Source organism: Morone saxatilis, unplaced genomic scaffold (genome assembly GCF_004916995.1).
Source record: "Morone saxatilis isolate NCDOM2014 unplaced genomic scaffold, NCSU_SB_2.0 Contig12, whole genome shotgun sequence".
NCBI lineage: Eukaryota > Metazoa > Chordata > Actinopteri > Moronidae > Morone > Morone saxatilis.
Genome location: NW_023339674.1, coordinates 13,605,110 through 13,625,368, shown reverse-complemented (window position 1 = coordinate 13,625,368; position 20,259 = coordinate 13,605,110). Strand labels below are relative to the sequence as shown.

Below are 20,259 nucleotides of genomic sequence, written 5' to 3'. Positions count from 1 at the left end.
TAGAAAAACAAGAACCACTTTAGCAAAAGTCGACAGAAAACAACACAGCAGGCCAGCCAAGACTCTAAACCAATACAAACTGACTGCGTGCCTGATGGAAGATATCTTTGACACTGTTGGCTCACACAATACCTGCACATATGGCACAGAAGGAACATTTAGCAGTTTTCAAATAGGATCATCTGCCATTCGAAAAAAAACAACAAAAAAACAAATGTTTAGGCTTGTTTAGAGCTTTTCTGAATCATCTCTGGCCGCTACTGGTGTAGTCTTGGCGCTGGGTATTGTTCATTTGTACTGGGACAGACTCAGCTAGAGAGTGGTCGCAGGTGGCTTTTGAGACTTTATTAGGAGCATTAGGCTTTCAAGGGAACTGTTCCCTCAAGGCCAGGCACATGCATTTTGTGACATGATCCGTTAAGGAAATCAGTGGAAGAAATGCCTAATTCATTTTTCTGGCAAGTCGAATGCCCTAATAAGATCCAGCTAAAAGGCTTTCAGTGTGGTTCATGCTCAGTCAGAACAGGCAGCTTCACTGGGTCCACAAAATGTAAACTGAGTGTGATGAACAGCAGTTTTGTCTCTCTCTGGTCAGCAAATTTAATTGCAGGAGGGTGAGCTCTTTTCTTAGATGAAATGTGTAGTCTCCTGTGACTATTTTAATTCTGCAACATCTGTGTGTCCTGAAATGATTAATAGTGTATAGTGTATCTTTTGGCTATGGGTAAAATGTGAAGTGAAGGGAATGAATGTCTGAGGGACTACCAGTGTTTTTTTGCAGTCAAGCCTCTGCCATATAACAGGTGAAAAGGATTTTAATAGGATAGCAAAAATCAATGTAATCATAAGATCAATGTACATAATCTTATGTAATCGATTTGTAATGTTATGTAATGTCGAATTTATCGGAAAAGCTCTACACAGTTATGAGAGGTTGTGGGTGGTAGATGGAGAGCAGGACAGTTCATGTATGTATGCATGTAGGCTACTGTATATGCTTAGAGGGTAAGTTTTGGTATAGCGAAGGCCACATTACAGTCTGGATAAAAGCTTAAACTGAGATCATATCACTTTTGTTGACGAAAAAAACCTTGTACAGTTTCTATAAAATAATTTAAGTCTGAAAAACAAACTGAACAAGAATGTGTATTGCGTCACTCACATGCTTGTGTGAGCAAACAAAGCGGACTAGCTTGTAAAAACATTGCTACAAGTGGTCTAAAAACTCTATAGGTTACTTTTAACATGCAAGCAAATAATATACAGAGAATATACTCACCAATACTGTCTCTTTTCCTCTTTTATAACTTTGGTCTTTCTTGTTAGGAAGCTTCACAGATCAGCTGACAACTCTGAGCTTGACAACTTAACAACATGAACACTGTGCAGTTTACTGACACATCACATTACTTTTAAGTACTGACGTTTGAACCTCTCAGTTAACTCTAATGTTGTGATTCCAACATGCCTAATGTGGCTTTGCAACTACCACAACCAGAGATATATTACAAGCATCAGCTCCCCAGTAGACAGGATATTCATCTGCCACACACTGTACATAACGCTTAGTAAATAATATGGTCTGTGTAATGAGCTCTGTATGATATTCTGTCATCATAAATACTGGATAAGTACTACTGTGGACAACCATGATCATCACTGTCTACAGTCAACCCTCTACATTGTGCAGTGATCCTCTTTTCATTGCCATAGTCTTGTGGAAATGTCTTCAGTCGATGTTGTGTTACCGTAGACAGCCCCGCACAGTATTTCCATCATCATAAAGTAAAGTCTTTTCTGTAAGATGCCCTGGACAGGGGCAAAAAGCACTGAGTTGTCCAACTGTCCTGACACAAGTCATTGTTGATTTCACTGTTGTAGGGGAAAGACTCTAGGGCTGCAGATAAGACTGTTGCCATGGTCCTGAAGGAGATACCAAGTAAGGCGTCATCAGAAGGGAAGCCCCTCCTCACAGTGACTACCAAGGTGGGCAGAACCATTTCAGAACACCCCCCACCCCCACCCTCTCTCCGCCCTCCTCCCCTGCCTCCAAGTGGAACGTCCTCCTGTGTTGGTCATACTGAACAATAGCAAAGCTTTGAGTGTCCTATAACTGACCTCCACTGTCTACTAACTCATTACTTAAGCCTTATGACTGTTGTATCTAACATAGAAACAACAACAATTCATTTCCAGCTGCTCTATGGGGTATAAAACCCTTCTACTACATCGCCACACTTACACAAATAGTGAATAATGATTTTATGATCTACAGAAGCAGCCACAAATTGCTGCAATTACACGTTACGTTTTATCTTTTCAAATTAGCCTCTGAAAGATTCATAGTGCTCTTCAAGTTAACATTTATTTGCGCATTTTGTATGTATGGGGGGGGGGGGGNNGGGGGGGGGGGGGGGGATTAACCAGAGGGTCACACACATTTCCTCTCCCATTCCAAATCAGGTCAGAAAAACTCTCACAAACTTTTTACACCTCATAAGCAGCTAATCCTCCGCACAAAACAGTGTATGAATGCATTTCCAAAATGCTATGCTACACAGCATGGCATTGAGCTATTGATTGAGCCCTCTGTGAACAAAATACTGCAGCAAATTACTGTTTACCTGCTGCTGAGCTTTTCACTCCTCTTTTGCTTTTTAAGTGTTATAGCTGGATGGGGTCGGTGCTTCAGATGCTAAATATGAGTTTTCTTGCTCTGTGCTTGATTGCTTTTGTACAGTATGTGTGTGTGTCTGCTGCTGTGTGTGTCCTCTTGTATATCTGTCTGTGTTTTAATAACATGTAGCATGCTTTATACTTGTTTGACTTTCTAATATAATGTTTGGTTTGATAAGATGTCATACAACCAAGATAATGCTTCCAGTCAAGCGGAAGAGTTTTCATTATGCCTCAGCACTTTTGCTGACAAAATGGAAGCTGCTGAGTTCACACAAACAAGATACGACTTGTATATTATTAGAAGTATATAGTTCATTTTGTAATGTGTAAATCATGATTTGTCGTAATTTGAATTATTGTATGGCAAGTCACTGAAGAACTGCTCTCTACAATAACTTTAGTAGTTTCCTCGCATATATATCTTATACTTTATGTCAGGAGCCTAATGCACTTATACCTCAAGCCTTTTCTTCCGGTGCATCTATTGAATAAACACAATAGATTAGATTGCCTGAAGATTCTGCTTTTTCAGAAAAATCAATATTATCGACACAACGGGCCTATAATTACACGTTTATAACATTTAACCACCTGCAAAAATCCATACTTTTATCCTTCAGAGAACACAGTGACAGGATCGACAAAAAACATAACCATGTGCACTTTACTGCACCTTGTCTGATTCTTACAGCACAGTAGTGATTAAATCATTATCCAGGTTATGAAGGTTTTCAGAAAATATCAGAAAAGGCATTTCTTCAGGATAAATCTTCTGGTTCACAGGAATTACATAATGAGTTGCATTGAGGAGTTCCATTATGCTCATGCAGTGATAGATACCACAGTTCAACAGAGGAACAAAGGAAAGGCACCTTTAGAAACTCGGATTTCATTTGCACTAATTTGCATAATGCACTAAACATAAACAATGTTTTTAATAGACATTTATATAGTGTGCGTATTTTCATGACCAGGGCTATCATAAATTGTTAACATTATGGATCTCTTACTAACTACATTTACTCATATTGCATTTTTCACTAATTATGTATAAAGTGACAATAGCTGCAACCCTCACAAGGCATGTGCAACACTTTAAATATCTTTTCTAATTTTTGTTGTATGTGTCTTTGGTGTACCAGTGTATTGTTTTGTTGGCTACATATTTTATTTAAGTTAAGTGCAGCTGTGTGTAGCACTGTTACCTGTTCCCAAATTTCCCCTTGACGACAATTAAGTATGTTTTATCTTACAATCCAACCAGAAAAAACCAACACGCCAAAAGCTAAGTTATATTGTTTTAAACAATCAACATGATAAAGGGAATATACGCACTATATTGGCTGTAAAGATTTACCGACATAGGTACGTGGACGCCTGGATTTATTTAAATGTACCATTAATAGGTCGATGATACGATTCTAAATCAATGAATCGGTTGACTGAAGCTTTGCTGCTAACAGGTGAACGCGAGGGTCTTGCAACAAGAGGCAACAAGAGGCTACACTGCCTGGCCCCAAACAATGGCAATACATTAAAATCCTTGCTATTTCAGTAGAACAGCACATCCCATTTAAAAACACTGTGACTCTAAAATTCTGTGTTTTAGAAACGAAGAAAAATAGCTTCGTTTTCAAACTGATGACAATGTTATGACATTTAAATAGGCTTCAAACACGTTTTATTAGCCTACAGTAAAATGCTGTAGACTGCTTGTAATCCTTTAACATACCTGCAAACCTGTCATCGCTGTCAAGTGACGGCTCAGAACTGTAGCACAAAAACAACAACAAACTACAGGGATGCCTCCAAAAACCAAAATCTTGAAAATGATCACAGTTCAGACCGGCCCGTTGTATGCACTACACAAACTCTTCATCACATGCAAGCACACACTCCGGAGTAAGCAGCTGTTGCAAGTCAGCATTGTTTTGCTAAGAGCAGTTGGTAAATATTTTATGCCGGGTTAGCAAGAGGGCGAGTAAAGCAAGCATCAGGAAAAAAAATTTTCATTATGTAAAAAAATTCTATGAGTCACCTATCGCTTGGTTAAAACCATTTAAAAAGCAAACACAAAATTGACGTAACGTCGTTTCCATGTGGCCAGACACAACTCATGATTGCTATGCTCTCCAGTGGCTGAGGATGCAGTTTGAGGGGCATCATGTCCAAACTTGATGTCACATAGCAAGTGACAGAGGCTAAGTGACAGGCTGTGGCTCATCACGCCACATGTCAAGTTTGTAAAACCCAATATCACACACAATATCTCAAAGGGCTTCACAGAGTCAGAAGTCTCAGCCCAGTCCAAGATCTCTGAGAAGATAGGGAAAATTCAAAGAAAGCCGAGAACATTAAAAAATGGAAGCAGCATGAAACAAGACTTCATTTAACTATCTATTATTGTGTTAACTGTCATCCCCCATTCCTTGGTGCCACTGAGGAGGAAGAGAAAATAGTATGTGAAGACAACCCTTACTGTAATTTTCAACTCAGATGTCCCAAATTTACTAAAGAGTAAATGTGCTGCTAGCTGTGAAACACATAACTTAATCTGTGCAAAATCAAACCACACTTTACTAGGAATTTAAGGATTGTATTATTGTATGTAGAATTGATTTTCTGCTTAAAGGATAAGGCTGGTGAACAAATGCCCTATTTGGTCCTGTTTCAATGATAAAACTATTACAATAAAACTGTATGTTTGTGAACAGAAGAACAGTAGTCGTCGCTATACTTTTTCACAATTTAATTTGAGATTTTTCTGCCTAAGGACAAATCACGGAAAGTCATTATGATGAGTCATAAAATACCCAGCTAACTGAACTCCAGTATGCAGGCCCGTGGGAGTACATGGAACAGTTCATTGCCACCCACAATAACAGCTTCAACACAACTGTAATGAGTAAACAACCTGCTGCATAATAGAGAAGATTTACAAAGATATCAGAATCAAGAAAACACAGTTTAGCATATTTTTTTTTTTTTTTTTTTAACAGATGCTGAAGAGTTAACTGTGATATAATTGCTGATCACATCTATTCATGTGACCCACAAGTACTGAAAGATGTTGGCTGTAATTATTGTTTCAGGACAACATTCTTTAACAGCCCCCAGGTTTTATCTAACAACTGCTTTGATATTTTTTATCCACTTTTCCCTTTATGTAGTGTTTTCCATCCTCTCCACCTCCTCCTGTCCTCACCTCAACCTCCCCGCCTTCAAAGCTCTGTCAAGTTTAACTGGTACACAGTTCCCTTAACAGCAACATCTGAGAGATCTCTGGGAGTCAAGCCCAAGCGGCACAATTAGCTGAAGTTTTCCATTACATAATTTTCTAGATTACTCCTTAAAGCAATGGTAAACAAAGTGCCAAAGTGCTTTGCATAGGAGAGAAGCAAAAAGGTGTAACAGGAGGAAAAATAGCAGTATGGGAAATCGGTAACCCTCCTCATAGTGAGAATAATGGGCAAGGAGCTCAGAAAGCTGCTCTCTTGGGTTAAGAGTGAACCTATAATTGGCATTTGCATGCTACCTGCTACCAAAGTGCCTGACGCATCTCCCCAGATGAATGCGGTAGATCTTCTGTCCCCATTTTCTGGATGATTAGAAGAGGAAAATGCAGAGTCTCATCATTGCAAACCCATTATTTAAAATTGGCCCCAATGGCAATCAGGAAATGCTTTGAAGAACATCCACGACAATCATGTAGTGTGTAGTGCGGATAACACAGTGACCTCCATTAGGACATTGCCTAGAAGTGATGTACAGATATATCCTTGATTCCTACAGATATTACTTAACTTTCAGGCCTAACGTAGCAGTGAAGTGTGAGCGCTTTATTATTCATTATCATTATTAAAAATAGCCATTATTAAAGCACTGTGTCAGTCATTATGAAGGTCTACAGCCCTGCTAGCCACTCTGTGAGGCTGTGCTTGGATACAGCAGTTCTCTGTGCTAAATCCATCAATATGCTAACATGCTCACATGACAATGCAAGCATGCTAATGTTTAACATGTTTAACGTGCTCTACCATCCCTTGAGTACCTGAGACGCTGGGCCTCATGCTAGAACCACTGGTACAAACATATTTGTTCTTAAGTGGCTTGTACAACTGATTTAGGAGAACTTGCGGACGTTTCAGCAATTTTCTCTTATTTTGAATTTTGTCTTAGTTACAAGTAAGTGGTTCAGACTACTTGTATTCTTTTGTCTGTCTCTGTTGCGGACTTCTTCTTGGAATGGTTTGATATACTTGTGCAAATTTTCAGTTCTCATGAACGCACGCTCCATTAGGCAAAGGTGGCATTCATCATTTTTATACAGGGGCTTTACACAGAAATTTAAACTTAGGAGCGTCTTCAGCCAATTATGGGACAGGCTGGTTGAAGTTTACCATAAATAAAAATCTTGTTTCACAACTAAACATTATGTTGTATTTTTCTGACAAACACTGCCAACTTTCAGCAGTGAACATGACTCAGCATTCTGTCAACATCTGTCATTATTCTCTAAAAACCTCAAGACTATTTAATGAATTCAATGTATCACTTGAAGATAATGATATGCTATAAATGTCTAGCATGCTGCTCTTTTGGCAGTGCTGACCTTCAGTCAATCAGTCCCAACATCAAAAACAGTGACTCACCAGGGAAGGCTTAAGCCTGCATCCAAAGGACATTTTTATTGCTCAAAAAATACAGAGTGAAGAAATCCAAGGTCAACTATCGTTAGGGGAATTTTCACACTGACTACATGAGATTTATCAGTGCACCTCTATTTAATGCAGACAGTAACTCTCAGATGTCCTCAATAGATGCTTTGCAAGCATCACAAAAATTGTTATTCACTGACAGCTGTTTCTCTGGTTATCATCCACTCAGCCACTGCGAGCATATGCATTTATGAATGTCATTCACATTGTTAAGAGATTCTCTCTCCTGCCAGTCCTCGGTTCCCAGAGGTTTTAAAGCGCATACACTACATTTATACAGCTCAGCTGGCATTCATGTTGAACGAACAGCTAAGAAGCTGTTTGGATGGAGCTACAACACAAAACCATACAGAATCCAAAAACACAACAAAACAGAAACAATGTACAATATCAATAATGTATCAGCAGTGTGTTTGCATTTTACTTCATAACAAACTAATATACTTCTGCTACTTGTATATTGCTTAGAGATTTAAAAGAATACAACGCTGGAACAGCTGGCACCCGTAAGAAAACGTATTTACCAGCAATTCCTGATTTGTAATACATGCTTATAAGGATACAAGACAGCAAATTGTCACACTAGAGAAGTTTAAAACAGACGTTTTTAATTTTTGCTTAATAAATGACTTAAACAATTAATCGAATATCAAACATTTTGCAGGATAATTTTCTGTAAGTGCTCTAATTATCTTGTGACAGACAAGCATCAGCTCGCCACATAAGGCTTAAAACCAATTAGAATAGTCTTTAATCATTTTTAATGTTAGTTGTTAAAATATTTGCATGCGTGAATGAACCAGATCCATATAATGAGATATGATGGTTACAATAATAAGGTTATTTTATAAAAACAAGACAATTCTCAAAGAAAAAAAAACACATAGTACTCACAAACACAGGCTAATAGAGTGGTGTTTTGATGCTGTTTTTGTTTTCTCTGACTGACAAGAGCTTCTTTTCTCTCTCTACCAGGGCTGTCAGTTTAATCATTCCTACCTATGTGTTAAGAGGTATTTTAATCACGTAGTTATTCAGTTGAATATGCGTAAAAATCTTCAAATTAAAGCGGCAGAAGCCATTTGAGATGATTCACTTCTTCCATTAAAAGCCAACGGTTGAGTGGTTATTATTCAGGTTTTATGACATTTTGAAGCCAAGATGAAATGAGGAATCTATATCTTTCACAACACTAACAATTGTAAATAAGTCAATGGTGGTTCAGCCTTCACTCAGACTCAATTACACGTTTCCCAAACAAGCACAGAGTGTAAATCACTGAATAAGTTCAGTCTTTAAAAACAAGTCAACCCCTGTGTTTTCCCATCCTATGATTTGTCGCTGTAGTCCAAAATTGGGGGAAAATGCATGGGCTGGCAGCAGCAGAGGGTGAAATCAGGTTACTTCACACTGTGAGACTTGCCATGAACCAAAGCTTTATTCTGACACCAGAAGTGCACAAACTCTAATTACCTGTGCTGGGTCAGCGTTCTTGGAGCGCAGTGCAAACTCTACCAAATAATGACCCCTTCCTCTGGATATTATTTATCATCATCATTATTTTATATATTTTTTTTTTTTCAAAGGTTTTCTCTCTTCTGCAAAAGTTTGTGCTTCTTTCTTTTGTGCAGCAACTATTGGATATTATTCCGAGTGAAAAAACACTTCTGTTGTTCAAATATGCATGAAGCAAAATTCATAACATCCACCTCATAAATTATAATTAGTTTTATTTTATTGCGGCTTAACTGTAATGTTCTTTGTTCATAAGAGGTTTAGCAGGAAGTCAGACCTCTCTGGAGTTTAATTGAACCCAAACATAAGTAACGTCACCATGTGGGATAACATACTGTACATTTCTTTGTGTGAATGACTTTTTTGACAAACTAAAGTCACATACAGACCCAGTTGCCAGTACACTAAGCTAAAACCAATGCAGTCAAATACAGAAGTCTTGCTATAAATCCTATGTTTGTAAAGGTTCAGCCTTAATTAAAACTTTTTTAGAGAGGTGTTGATTTAGCTGTATGCTCATTTTGAATGCCTCAGTTTGTGCAGTTTGAGCTTTCCAGCAAAGGTTCGCACTTCAATATTTTTATTGGGTTAATAAGGTCAGAAGAAAAGAAAAAAATATTTAAAGGAAGAAAATTTTGTGCCATTGTTTGCAATTACTATTATTTTTAGCAGTGGGATCTGTGGGACAATGAGGGTGTAAAGCCAATGTCATTGTTAAATGGCTACTATAATGCCACAGTATAATACAGGATGAATATACTATACATTTATAATTGTAAGGGCACATACAGCGTAGACACACTATGAAAACCCCATTCAGCATCTTTCATATCAAGCATATGGCAGGTTGTGTGCAGTCCATTCTTGCTCGGTAATTAAACTTTTAGCACCTTCATTAAAATTCTGCTTGCGAGCACGGCCTGGAGAGCAACAATAGCAAATGTCATGTTTCGTCGCTGCCAGCATTATATACACGCTGCACAGGCTGACAACAGTGGTGGTGGCTTACCCTTTCACTGGGACAAAACTGGTTTTCACCTCCAAATCATGAAGCATTGGTTGGCAAATTGCGGCCAGCTGCACCTGGAGTATTGAGGCTTCAGGGTACCAATAATGAATTGGATGTAACCTATTCAGCTGCACTGGCAGGCCTACAAATTGGTGCATCACAAGCAAGGTGATTAGCATTTTCATGGTTTGGAAGGTGAGATAAGCAATAATGGTTAAGCAATTATTTTTTGGGACACATCCATCAGGTTTCTCTCAGCCCAGCTCATCTCAGTGGTGACTATAGGATGCACTCAGTGAGATAATGTACTCTACTAACCTGGTCATCTTTCTGCTCTTTGCTCCAATAACAGCTGAGCAAGCCTTGGTCAGAACCTCGGTCAACTTTCTCCCTTCTTGTCACATTTTTAATTAGCTAATGTTAGCAACACACTAGGTAACTACCTAGCTAATCTACATCAATGTTAGAATGATTGCATTGTACATCCTCAATCCTGGACAAAATTTAAAACATGTTATCCCCATTAGTCATTTCAACATGGGGAACAAGTTAAAAAAAAATCCCAGATTTCCATTTAAAACAACGAAAGTATCAGTGTAACAGCAGTTTGAAAGATGTTTGTAGCTGTGTTTCTTATATCTGAAATGTTAAATAGTAAAACCCCTGCCATCCATGGTCCGCCCACACAGCTGTTTTTACTTATCGTGCCTGATTAAGCCTCTTCTGAAGGTGCGATCACGCCAGTTTCTGCTTCCAGTTGCAAATGTCCAGTCAGCTTGAAAGATGGGGCTGGATTGACCTCTCATTCAGGAAATATTGATTGTTTATATTCTTGCTTATATTAATGGATAAAACAACAATAAAACAAGGAACAGAGAAGGAGGGATGTTTCCTGGCTGTAACACAAGGACAGTGACAGAGGTTTGATGAGATGTCACGTAACTTACAACTTGTAGACTGATGTGAACGAGCCGTGCTAATTCAAGGAGGTTATGTTTACAATCATCTGTGTCATTTCCTGTCCGGTCTGCTTTCTACCACACAACACGAAAAAACTTATTATTCTTATTGGTTAATGTAGTTTGTTGATCAATCACCTGTGTGGGTGTGTAGGGTCTTTACACTCAAGTTTGACTAAAACTGCAACTAAAACTGGATTCCAGCACCATCAGTAAAATTCAAGCACATTTAGGCCTACACACATGAAAACCTGTATTCTATCTCACTACAGAACCTGTCCTCTCAGTCCAAATGCAGAAACAATAGCTCTGCAGGCAGCAACGTAATTACTAACATATTTAAAATGCCAGTTTGGATTCAAGAATATGGTTGGGATTTGCAGACCAGCTGTATGTAAAGACTTATTTATAGCACGTGTAAAACATTGTCCAGTTTCCTGCCTTACCCCGTTTTTTCCCCCAGTTGCAGTGCTTTGTGTGTGCATGCAAACATAGCGATGACATTGTGTGATGAAGATGTTTCAACATCAACCAATGGCCAGACATTAACTGTGTTTTGATGTCTGTCAAAAAAAACGTGAAAGCTGGCTGCAGATGCACAATTGGGCAACATCAGCTACCACTCAATATGCAATATAACCACATGCCAGTTGTCAAAAAATACTGGCACAAGTAGCTACGAATCATTTTGCAAAGAGCAGCTACTGAGCCTGACTTACAATATACAGTACATGATCGCATGTGGTCAAGAGAGTGAACAGTAGGGTCTCTCTCAAAAGATTTTAGTAAGTACTGTAAGTTTCACTGTGTTCTTCACATAAACACAATTTTTATTGAGCTGAGTGGATCAACACACATTTGAATCACTTCAGTGTATCTGTGTCAAGATGCTGTGAATAAATGATGTGCTGAAATGTGTGTTATTTTCCTAAAATGACACACAGACACATTGAAACCCTTTTGCAATGCAGGGATGTCAGTAGGGACTCTAGTGTCTTCTGTATCATGACCAAAGGGCTGAACTTCACTTAAAGTTAACATACCAGGGACCTTTGAAGACATTATGATGGAAGTTTTCATGCTGAGAGAAAGCCTGAACTGTCTTGTCTGTTTGCCCTTACAGCTGGTGAGTGAGCAACAAGAGAGCCGCCCGCTTCTTAGCCCTTCCATCGACGATTTCCTCTGCGAGACCAAGTGTGATGGGCTTTCCCGCCCAGTGACTTCCAACACAGCCGGTACAGTAAAGTTATTTTTCTGTCTGCAAAAGTGTGTCAAACTGATGACATGCAAACATACGTAGGTGACAAACCAGGCGCCATATCAAAAGAATAATATGTAATACAAATCTACAATTAGTCTGCAACATACAGAGGAACAGCTTGGTGATACCACACTGTGGTTGTTAACACGTGAGGGCCTTGAATGACACATTGGATGCGGCCTCCTGTTAACAACATGTTTTTATCAACCATGGCAACAACACTGGAGAGGGTTTTCAGCTGTGCCATGTGTCTGTTAAATCAAAATCGTACCCATGACCACTGGTGTAGCAACTAGTATATGTATAAAGCAGTAGAGTATATTATCTGATGTTTACATTCACAACAAAGCTCTCTAGGAACCACAAGTTTGAACTGCAACCAGTAATGCATGGCTGCCTGCGCATTCATTTACTGTATTTACTGTATGAAGTGCATAATTACGTGTCCAGCCTTTTATGTGCTTGATTTAAAAAGGGATCATCAATGGACAATGCAATACCAGTTCTAATGAAGGTTCCTTCTTCTTTCCCGTTTCGCAGCAAATTAGTCACTGTAGGAGATCCTCTCGCTCTCTGTTTAGTAACATACTCGTAAAAGATTCAGAGACTTTCTAGTCAGGTTTCCATCCTAGTGTAGTACAAGTTTGAACTGAATTTACAGAAAACTGGCAATCTTTGTTTCCATCCACTACTGTTATATGAATATTAGGAGTTGGGTGCACCAAGAAAAAAAGTGGCTTCTCCAGACAGGTGTCATTAAACCATTGCAGAAGAAGATGAAGATGACGTAATTAAAAGGGCGCCAATTAAAGGACCATTGTGTAGGACTTGGTGGCATCTAGGAGTGAAGTTGCAGATTGCAACTATTTGAATACAGCTCAGCCTTCCAAGAGTGTGAGAAATTACAGTGACTGCAAAACTCCTTTGTAGAGCCAGTGTTTGGTTTGTTCGTTCTGGGCTGCTGTAGAAACATGGCAGTTAAATATGGTGGACTCCGTAGAAGAGGACCCGCTCCCTCTGTAGATAAAAATGGCTTATTCTAAGGTAACAAAAACACAACAGTTCTTATTTTCATTATACACTAATGAAAACATACAAATATTATATTTAATTTCTGCCTCTCTTGGGCTCTTTTACCTGCCAAGATAAGCAGCAGATATTGGTGAACACACGGTTTCAACTGATTCGACCAACAATTGAGACTCCAATTTTGAAAGTTTTTGAATGAAGAGAAACTTTATAAACTTTGTGAAACACTATCTATGACAGGTTTTCTTGGCTTTCTTGTAAATTCAGGAAACTTTACATGTTAAGTTATTTCTTACTTAGTTATTTCCCAGCGTGTTGTCTAGACAGCGGTACAATCTCCTCTACTGCCGTCCACTGTCAGTGACTCTTGGGCTGACAGCCTATCAGTGCCTGGAGGAAGCAGAGACGTTTCATGGTGGTAGCAGGGCGTAGACTTTTACTTTCTCTGGCATTACTGCCTTTCTTCGTGATCTGTGATGTGAAAAAAACAGATTTCCACAGTCCTGCTCATAAAGTTCAGTTAAAACATCCCACAGTGCACCAGCAGCTCTCCTGCAGGGCTGCTGACAGCACAGGTAAAAGCGATGGGCTAATGTGCCGCTGAACTGAAAAAAGGACAGTAATAATGGACATTGACTGACAACATTTTGATTAAAGTTAAGCCCTAAAAGTGTTTATTTGCATACAGAGTGGCGAAGTGAGGTGTAAACTGACGTACTTACAACCGTATAAACAGGCTCTTTGTCTCTTCAGTTGAAAGGAAGCTTCAGTGACGAATACTTCAAGTCTCATACTTTATGCACTTTTTCAGCCAAGTGCAAAAAACGTTTGTGATATTCCGAATTGTTTCTGAAGCTTTCACATATCAGATGTTAGATCATGTTAGATGCCAGTAAATGCACTAAAACACGTGGTCGTATAGGTATAATATGAGACTTGAGTTTGGGACCTTACAGTTTACTGTGGGGTAATTGAGCAGAGGACATGCATTGTATCGTATTTCTCTGTAAGATTGGTAAAAATTTATTAATGATAATATTAGCCTATTGAGTAACACACCCACTCACTACTATTCACGGCATTACCCAAACTTATTTGGAATATAGCTTAATCAGTCTGAACAAACTGTATACACACAAGGGTAACACCTTGACATCAGTAAAATGTTCAAGTGTGTCTCCCTTTGCATATGTGCAATGTAACTTTATCATTATCATTTATCACTATAACTTTATTATTCTATATAAATAATCTAAATATAATCTGGGCCAAAGTGTGTGTTGAGAAATTCAAAGTTCTGACTTTAACAGATGCCAAGTGCCATCTTGGTTTCCACATGGATGGGACCTTGATCACTGAGCTGTACCATCTTTTGAATGACGATTTACAGAACCAGATTGCACAGCTGACATGTGTCATCTCCAAACTGGGCACTGACTGTGCCGATTCAGCTGGGCAAAGTATGGGGGACTGTTTTGGGAAACTCTCCCACCTTCTGTCTCCCCAATGCCTCCTGCTGCTCCTGCTGACAATGATGTAGGCCTATAATTGGTCATGAATCTTAAAATTCCCCAAATGGTCAGACCCTGACTAAAATGTTATCTATGTGGAATATTGGGAAAGTGTGTGTTATTTAAATGCAAAGGGTTTGGAAAAAGAAAAAGGTTTTGGATAAATTCATGTACACATGAAGTCATTCCTGCCAATTGGTACAAATAGGTACAACACTGGTCCTCTCTGTAGGCAGTTTTACATTCTCCACATGTTCACTTGGGTTTCGTCCAGCTGCTTTGATTTTCCTCCCACAGTCTGAAGACATGCAGGTGAAGTGGATTTTACTGTAGATGTCATTGTCTGTCAATCTGTTTTTACCCTGTGATAGACCGGCAGTAATTTCAGCACTGAATAACACTGAGCAGGAATTAGCAAGCAAAGGAAATCAATGATGAATGATAATTACCAGCTCAAATATGCTAATCCGCCTGAGGCCTACATCTTGTTGTGTTCTCTCTTGCATGCAGTTTTACTTCAGTCAGATTTTGAGGTGGATGACTATTTTTGCCCGTTGATGTAATTTTAAAAACTTAATCATAAATTATACATTGGTTGCATGGGTATCTGGGGGTTACAAAAACTAGCCACTAGTCTAGTCTCTTCAAATGCTCAATTTAAGTAAGAAAATTAGTGCTGAGTCTGAAGCTATAAACTTACCTAATCGGCTGGTTTCCCCTATTATTGAGGAGAAACATCACTGAGAAAACACTCCTCAACACTGTAATGTCCTTCCCACTCTGGTGAGAATATCCATCATTATCCAGATGAAGGCTGAACCTCATTTATGCAAGAAGAGCCTCTCATCACCACCCCCTCATTGCATAAAATCCTCTGTCCTCAATACTCACAACTTTTTTTCCCCCTTTTGTCAGCACTTTGCTCCAACATGCTGGTTCAATAGTCACACAACGGTTCTCCTCTTTGAATTCTTCACAACTGATTGCTTGAGATTTCAGCGATCAATTCAGTGATTATTGTTTACTGACTGTGAAAGATTAAAGTGTGTGCTTTATTGCAAGCTGGAAACGTTAGCAAGCCCAGCCAACCGGCACATCCACCATGTTATTTCCCCCGCTGCATGGGAGATGGTTTGCTGGCTAACATCATTCTCATAGTTAACACGGAAGCTCTGCTCTGATTTTGGACAGTTTACAATCACAATCTCAGCTGAACTTATTATCCAAGATCATGTTACATTTCCCAAACTCAGTCAGTCCTCACCCTCAAACCTTTTTGTCTTGTAAAAGTGAAACATTAATCACTTGGTTAGTTGTCAAATATTGAAATAATCGGTAAGTAGTTTGATAATTTTGAGTCAACTCCTTTGAAGGTTTCTTGGTGACTCAGTAACACTTCTAATCTGATGGGTTGGGCTCTGAAAGTTGTATTAGTATGTCTTCTCCCCTCTCACTACTCCATATTTTCTGTCAGTCATTATATTATAAAGCTGAAAAGCTTAAGACCCAGTTAACATGGTCAATGGTGACACTGATTTGCTCACCATCAGTCCATTGGCCACCACAGAGCAAATCATTATCCATTAGATAAATATACATTATCCAAGCATCCTTTTAAAATATCCAGTTGATTAGGAAAACTTGCTTGTCTGTGCAATTGTCTTCCTAGTCCCATCATTTCAAGTAGACTGGAGGGTGCCAAAACATTTTTGACATCATTGCCTTTTCATGAACAGCTTGTGTTTCTTTTTGATGCTGAAAACTCTTCAGGCAACCTTCCCCACGAGTGTGTCTCCCTTGATTTGTAATTGTACTTGTCATCTAAAGTGCACAAGGCATAGAAGACGAGCATACTCTCTAATTACGCAGAGATTCCAGTCAACAAATGCTCCCAGTTGGTTGTCATGAAACAGCGGCACGCCAATTATGCAGTCATGTGTCTGTAGTTTTGAGTTCACATTGCACAAAAGACACAGTCAGGGTCCTTGGAAATAAACTTTGTAGGTTCCTCAAATAACCAATGCATGAAAATGCTTTTTTACTGAGGTTATGAACTTACCCACTGAACTTACTTGTGTTACCATGGGTCTACAAGGTTTTCGTCAAACATATGTTCATAAAGATCCAGTGTCAAAACCAAAGATCATTAGAAACTCACATTATTGAATGTTAGTAAACATAGAAAACAACTTCATTTGAACAGCCAGATGTGCTTCATATAGAATAAGCGCATTACACTGACAATGTAATGTGATGCCACGTGTATAATGGATTAAGGAGAGACAACAAGTTTTAAAAAATGCATTCACAGAAAATTTCCCATTCAGATGGAAAACATCTCCTAGAATTAGAAAGCTCTGTGTGTAATTGACACAATTTGTTTTATTCATTCATTTATGACAACACAACTGGCAACAACAGCCAGCTGTGGGATATAATGCCAATTTGACTCAAACCACAACAAATCAAATTACCAACACAGAAATAATTCAGTAGACAAAATATGAAAGAACTGTGGGTGTAAATAGAGAAAAATCAGCAGGGGGAAGAAATAGGCAGTGTGATTTACAATAAAAGACATCTTGTAGATACAAAAGACTTCTGGAAAGAAATTCACAATACCTATTCAAATCAAACATCCTCTTAGTTTTACTGAAACCTGGCTATCAGCACAGAGTTTTAACACTGTGAGAGAGTCTGTAGCCATGAAGCTGACATGTAGCTCACAGACAAAAGTTGAGCCACTTGACAGAAGGCTCTGTCCTTCTTTGCCGCTCTACCAACCTGAGATTGAATTACTTAATTGACCAAACTGGATCTCCTCAAGGGGCTGCCTTATCCTTATCAATCTGTGCAGTGGTCTGTAGTATATTTAGATTCTCTGAAAAGAGCAGCAGCAAATTCTTTAGATGTCTGCTGATGGCAATACCGTGACAGCTAAAGTACCCTTGACAGCTCAACTCATGAGTCAGAAAATGTGCAGATCAAAATCAAAGCTTCATGCAGCACAGTGAAAGTGAAATTGTTCTATCTTATAACAAAGGGAACATTAAGCATGTGAATATGTCACATGCCTCAACCTTGGCATAACCACAAACTGAAAGCCAAACTATTGAGATTTAAGAAGAAAAAAGATCACTCAGATGACCATCATTCACAGGTTGAATTTAAATTAAAACTCAAGCATTTTTATGAACCAGCAATAAACACAGAAGTGATATTGGTGGTGCAATTTACAGTACATTCACGCAAAGACTTTATGAAAAGAGGAAGACTTAACTAGTGTAATTTCCCTCTCAGTTCTGTCTTCAACACTGGACCTGCTGGATCTCAGTGAACCTGGCGACAGGAGGAACAGCAAGGACAGGAAGAGTCCCCTGTCATCCCGGGGCAACGGCCAGAAGAACAACACTCACAAGAAGAAGACGGATGAGACGGAGCTGATCCAGGTGGAAGTTGAACAGACAGGACCGAGCATGAGAACCCCAGAGAGGGCATCACTAGACTCAGGTAGAGATGGACCGTAAACTTTTTTCACAATGTTTTAGAAGAGCTGTACAGAGTCATATAGACCCAGCATTCCTCACATGCAATTTATGGACAAATTATAGTTCTGTGATAGTGATGCAGACCAACCTTCGGCTATTTCACATGTATATAAAGTCCTGCTACAGAGGAAGAGCAACACCCTCGTACACAGTGAAAAAAACAACCCATACACTGGAGATGATAGCCTGTATTACTATGAAATGTATCTGTACCACCAATAATTCAACAATAAATATACAGTCAGATTTTTGTTTACCTCTCTTTTGGTCAGATCGTTCCTGAATTAAATCAAAATTTGCCGATTTCAGCATTTCATTCATGCAAAGTTCTTGTACAGCTGTTTGTGTTTGAATCAAATTTAATTTTGTTAAATATTTTCTAATACAACATGTTTATATTTCTCAGTGAGTAGTCTTTCTTAAAGGTTTGTTGTGGTATCCCAAAAGACAAGCCCTTTATGTTATAATTCAGTTACCATTCAGTATATTGATTCAATAGCATTTGATTTCATACAGCATGCAGTAGTTAGTGTACAGTGTCTTTAATTTACTTCTCACTCTAAATGTGTATTTCATCGTATCTATTCTATAAAGATTAAATCGTGTCACCCAGTACCTTGACTTGTTTTATCTTGCTATTAACCACCTCACCCAGTTTCTCAAAAGACATAAAGCTCCCACAACCCACCAATCCATATATACCCCAACAAGTCGGACTATCATCATCTCTCAAGCTAGGCCAAAGAAGGATCTTGCCAATTTACTGTAATGAAAGGAATCATCTTAAAAAGACATTAAGAGGAAACTGCCAATTAGTTTCATATTTGCCAGTTGAAAAGGTTAAAGTATTCAATGAGAACTTATGCAGAGTGAGTCAAACTACAGTGTGGTGAATAATTCATGGCAGTGAGATTGATTATAACTTTAGTGTCATTTACCAGCAAAATCGTATGTGCTATTTTTTGTGAATTGTGGACAGATTGTTTTTTAGTTTAGACACGCACAACAAGCTCAGTTTGTGCTATCATAAGATTCCATTAGTGCTTGTAATCTGGTGTTAAAAGGTTTTTTTTCTAACTAATCATAACTAGTTACTTTTTAAATTATTATTATTATGTTTATTATTGGAAAATTTAAATGTCTTTTTATTTGCTTTTTTACAAAGCTAAAAACACATTAACAGATAAGACTTTCCTGATAAATTAATTTTAGATTTAGAGTGATTCATTTAATCAAAGGTGAGGGTGTGATGAGCAACCAATTAAACAAAACAAATCAACTTAATTTGCCTCCTTTGTTGATTCAGTCTATTTCGTGATTATTATTTTATTCCTAATTATTTTATTACTGCCACCAGTTACCATTGGTTCACCGTTGGATAAATGGGAAGAGCTGAACCCCAATCCTGAAAGGAATGGCAACAGAAAATGGAAGTTGGAGAGACGGCGCTCTTCTAAAAATTCCTCCAATGAGTTTCTGTGGTAGGTTGTCCTAAAACAAATTTCACCCCAGGGATCAATAAAGTATTTCAACAGGCAGAACCATATTAAACAACTCCACGCCTCTCAATTTACATCCAGTGCCATTGCAGGGAATATTGTTCGTTTATGTAGCAAAGTACACATTGAGGTCAAGGAGGTTGGAGTGTTTTGATAAATGTGTAGCGCATTAGACTTTCATGCAGGAGACAGTCAGACAAAGTCAGCGACTAACTGGAGTATTTAGCAGCTAAAGAGTAAGATATTTCTCTAAGGAGTTGGTGGAGTTAAAAGGAGAGGAAATATTGCATTCACTTACATTCACAAGGTGTCCAGAAACACAACTCTAAATGATGCTAAAGTTGCTCCATATCTGCTAGATGTGGTCGAGGCAGACGACCACCCAACTAGAGCCGAGGGGTCTGTCCTAGGTTTCTGCCTGTTAAAAGGCAGTTTTTCCTTTTTTCCTTGCCGCCATCGCCAAGTGCTTGCTCATGGTGGGAACTGTTGGGTCTCTGTAAATAATGTTATAAGGAGTTCGGTCTAGACCGA

General features: G+C 38.7%; 1 protein-coding gene across 1 annotated transcript in view; it reads left to right on the top strand.

The window, feature by feature from the left end:
• Nucleotides 1-1,917: 1,917 nt before the first annotated feature.
• The window catches only part of pex5la (peroxisomal biogenesis factor 5-like a), a 42,991-nt gene continuing 24,649 nt past the window's right edge, over nt 1,918-20,259 (top strand). Inside the window, 4 exon segments of the mRNA XM_035653707.1 lie at nt 1,918-1,986; nt 12,004-12,115; nt 17,982-18,191; nt 19,587-19,828. Coding sequence (XP_035509600.1) covers nt 1,918-1,986; nt 12,004-12,115; nt 17,982-18,191; nt 19,587-19,828 — 633 coding nt within the window.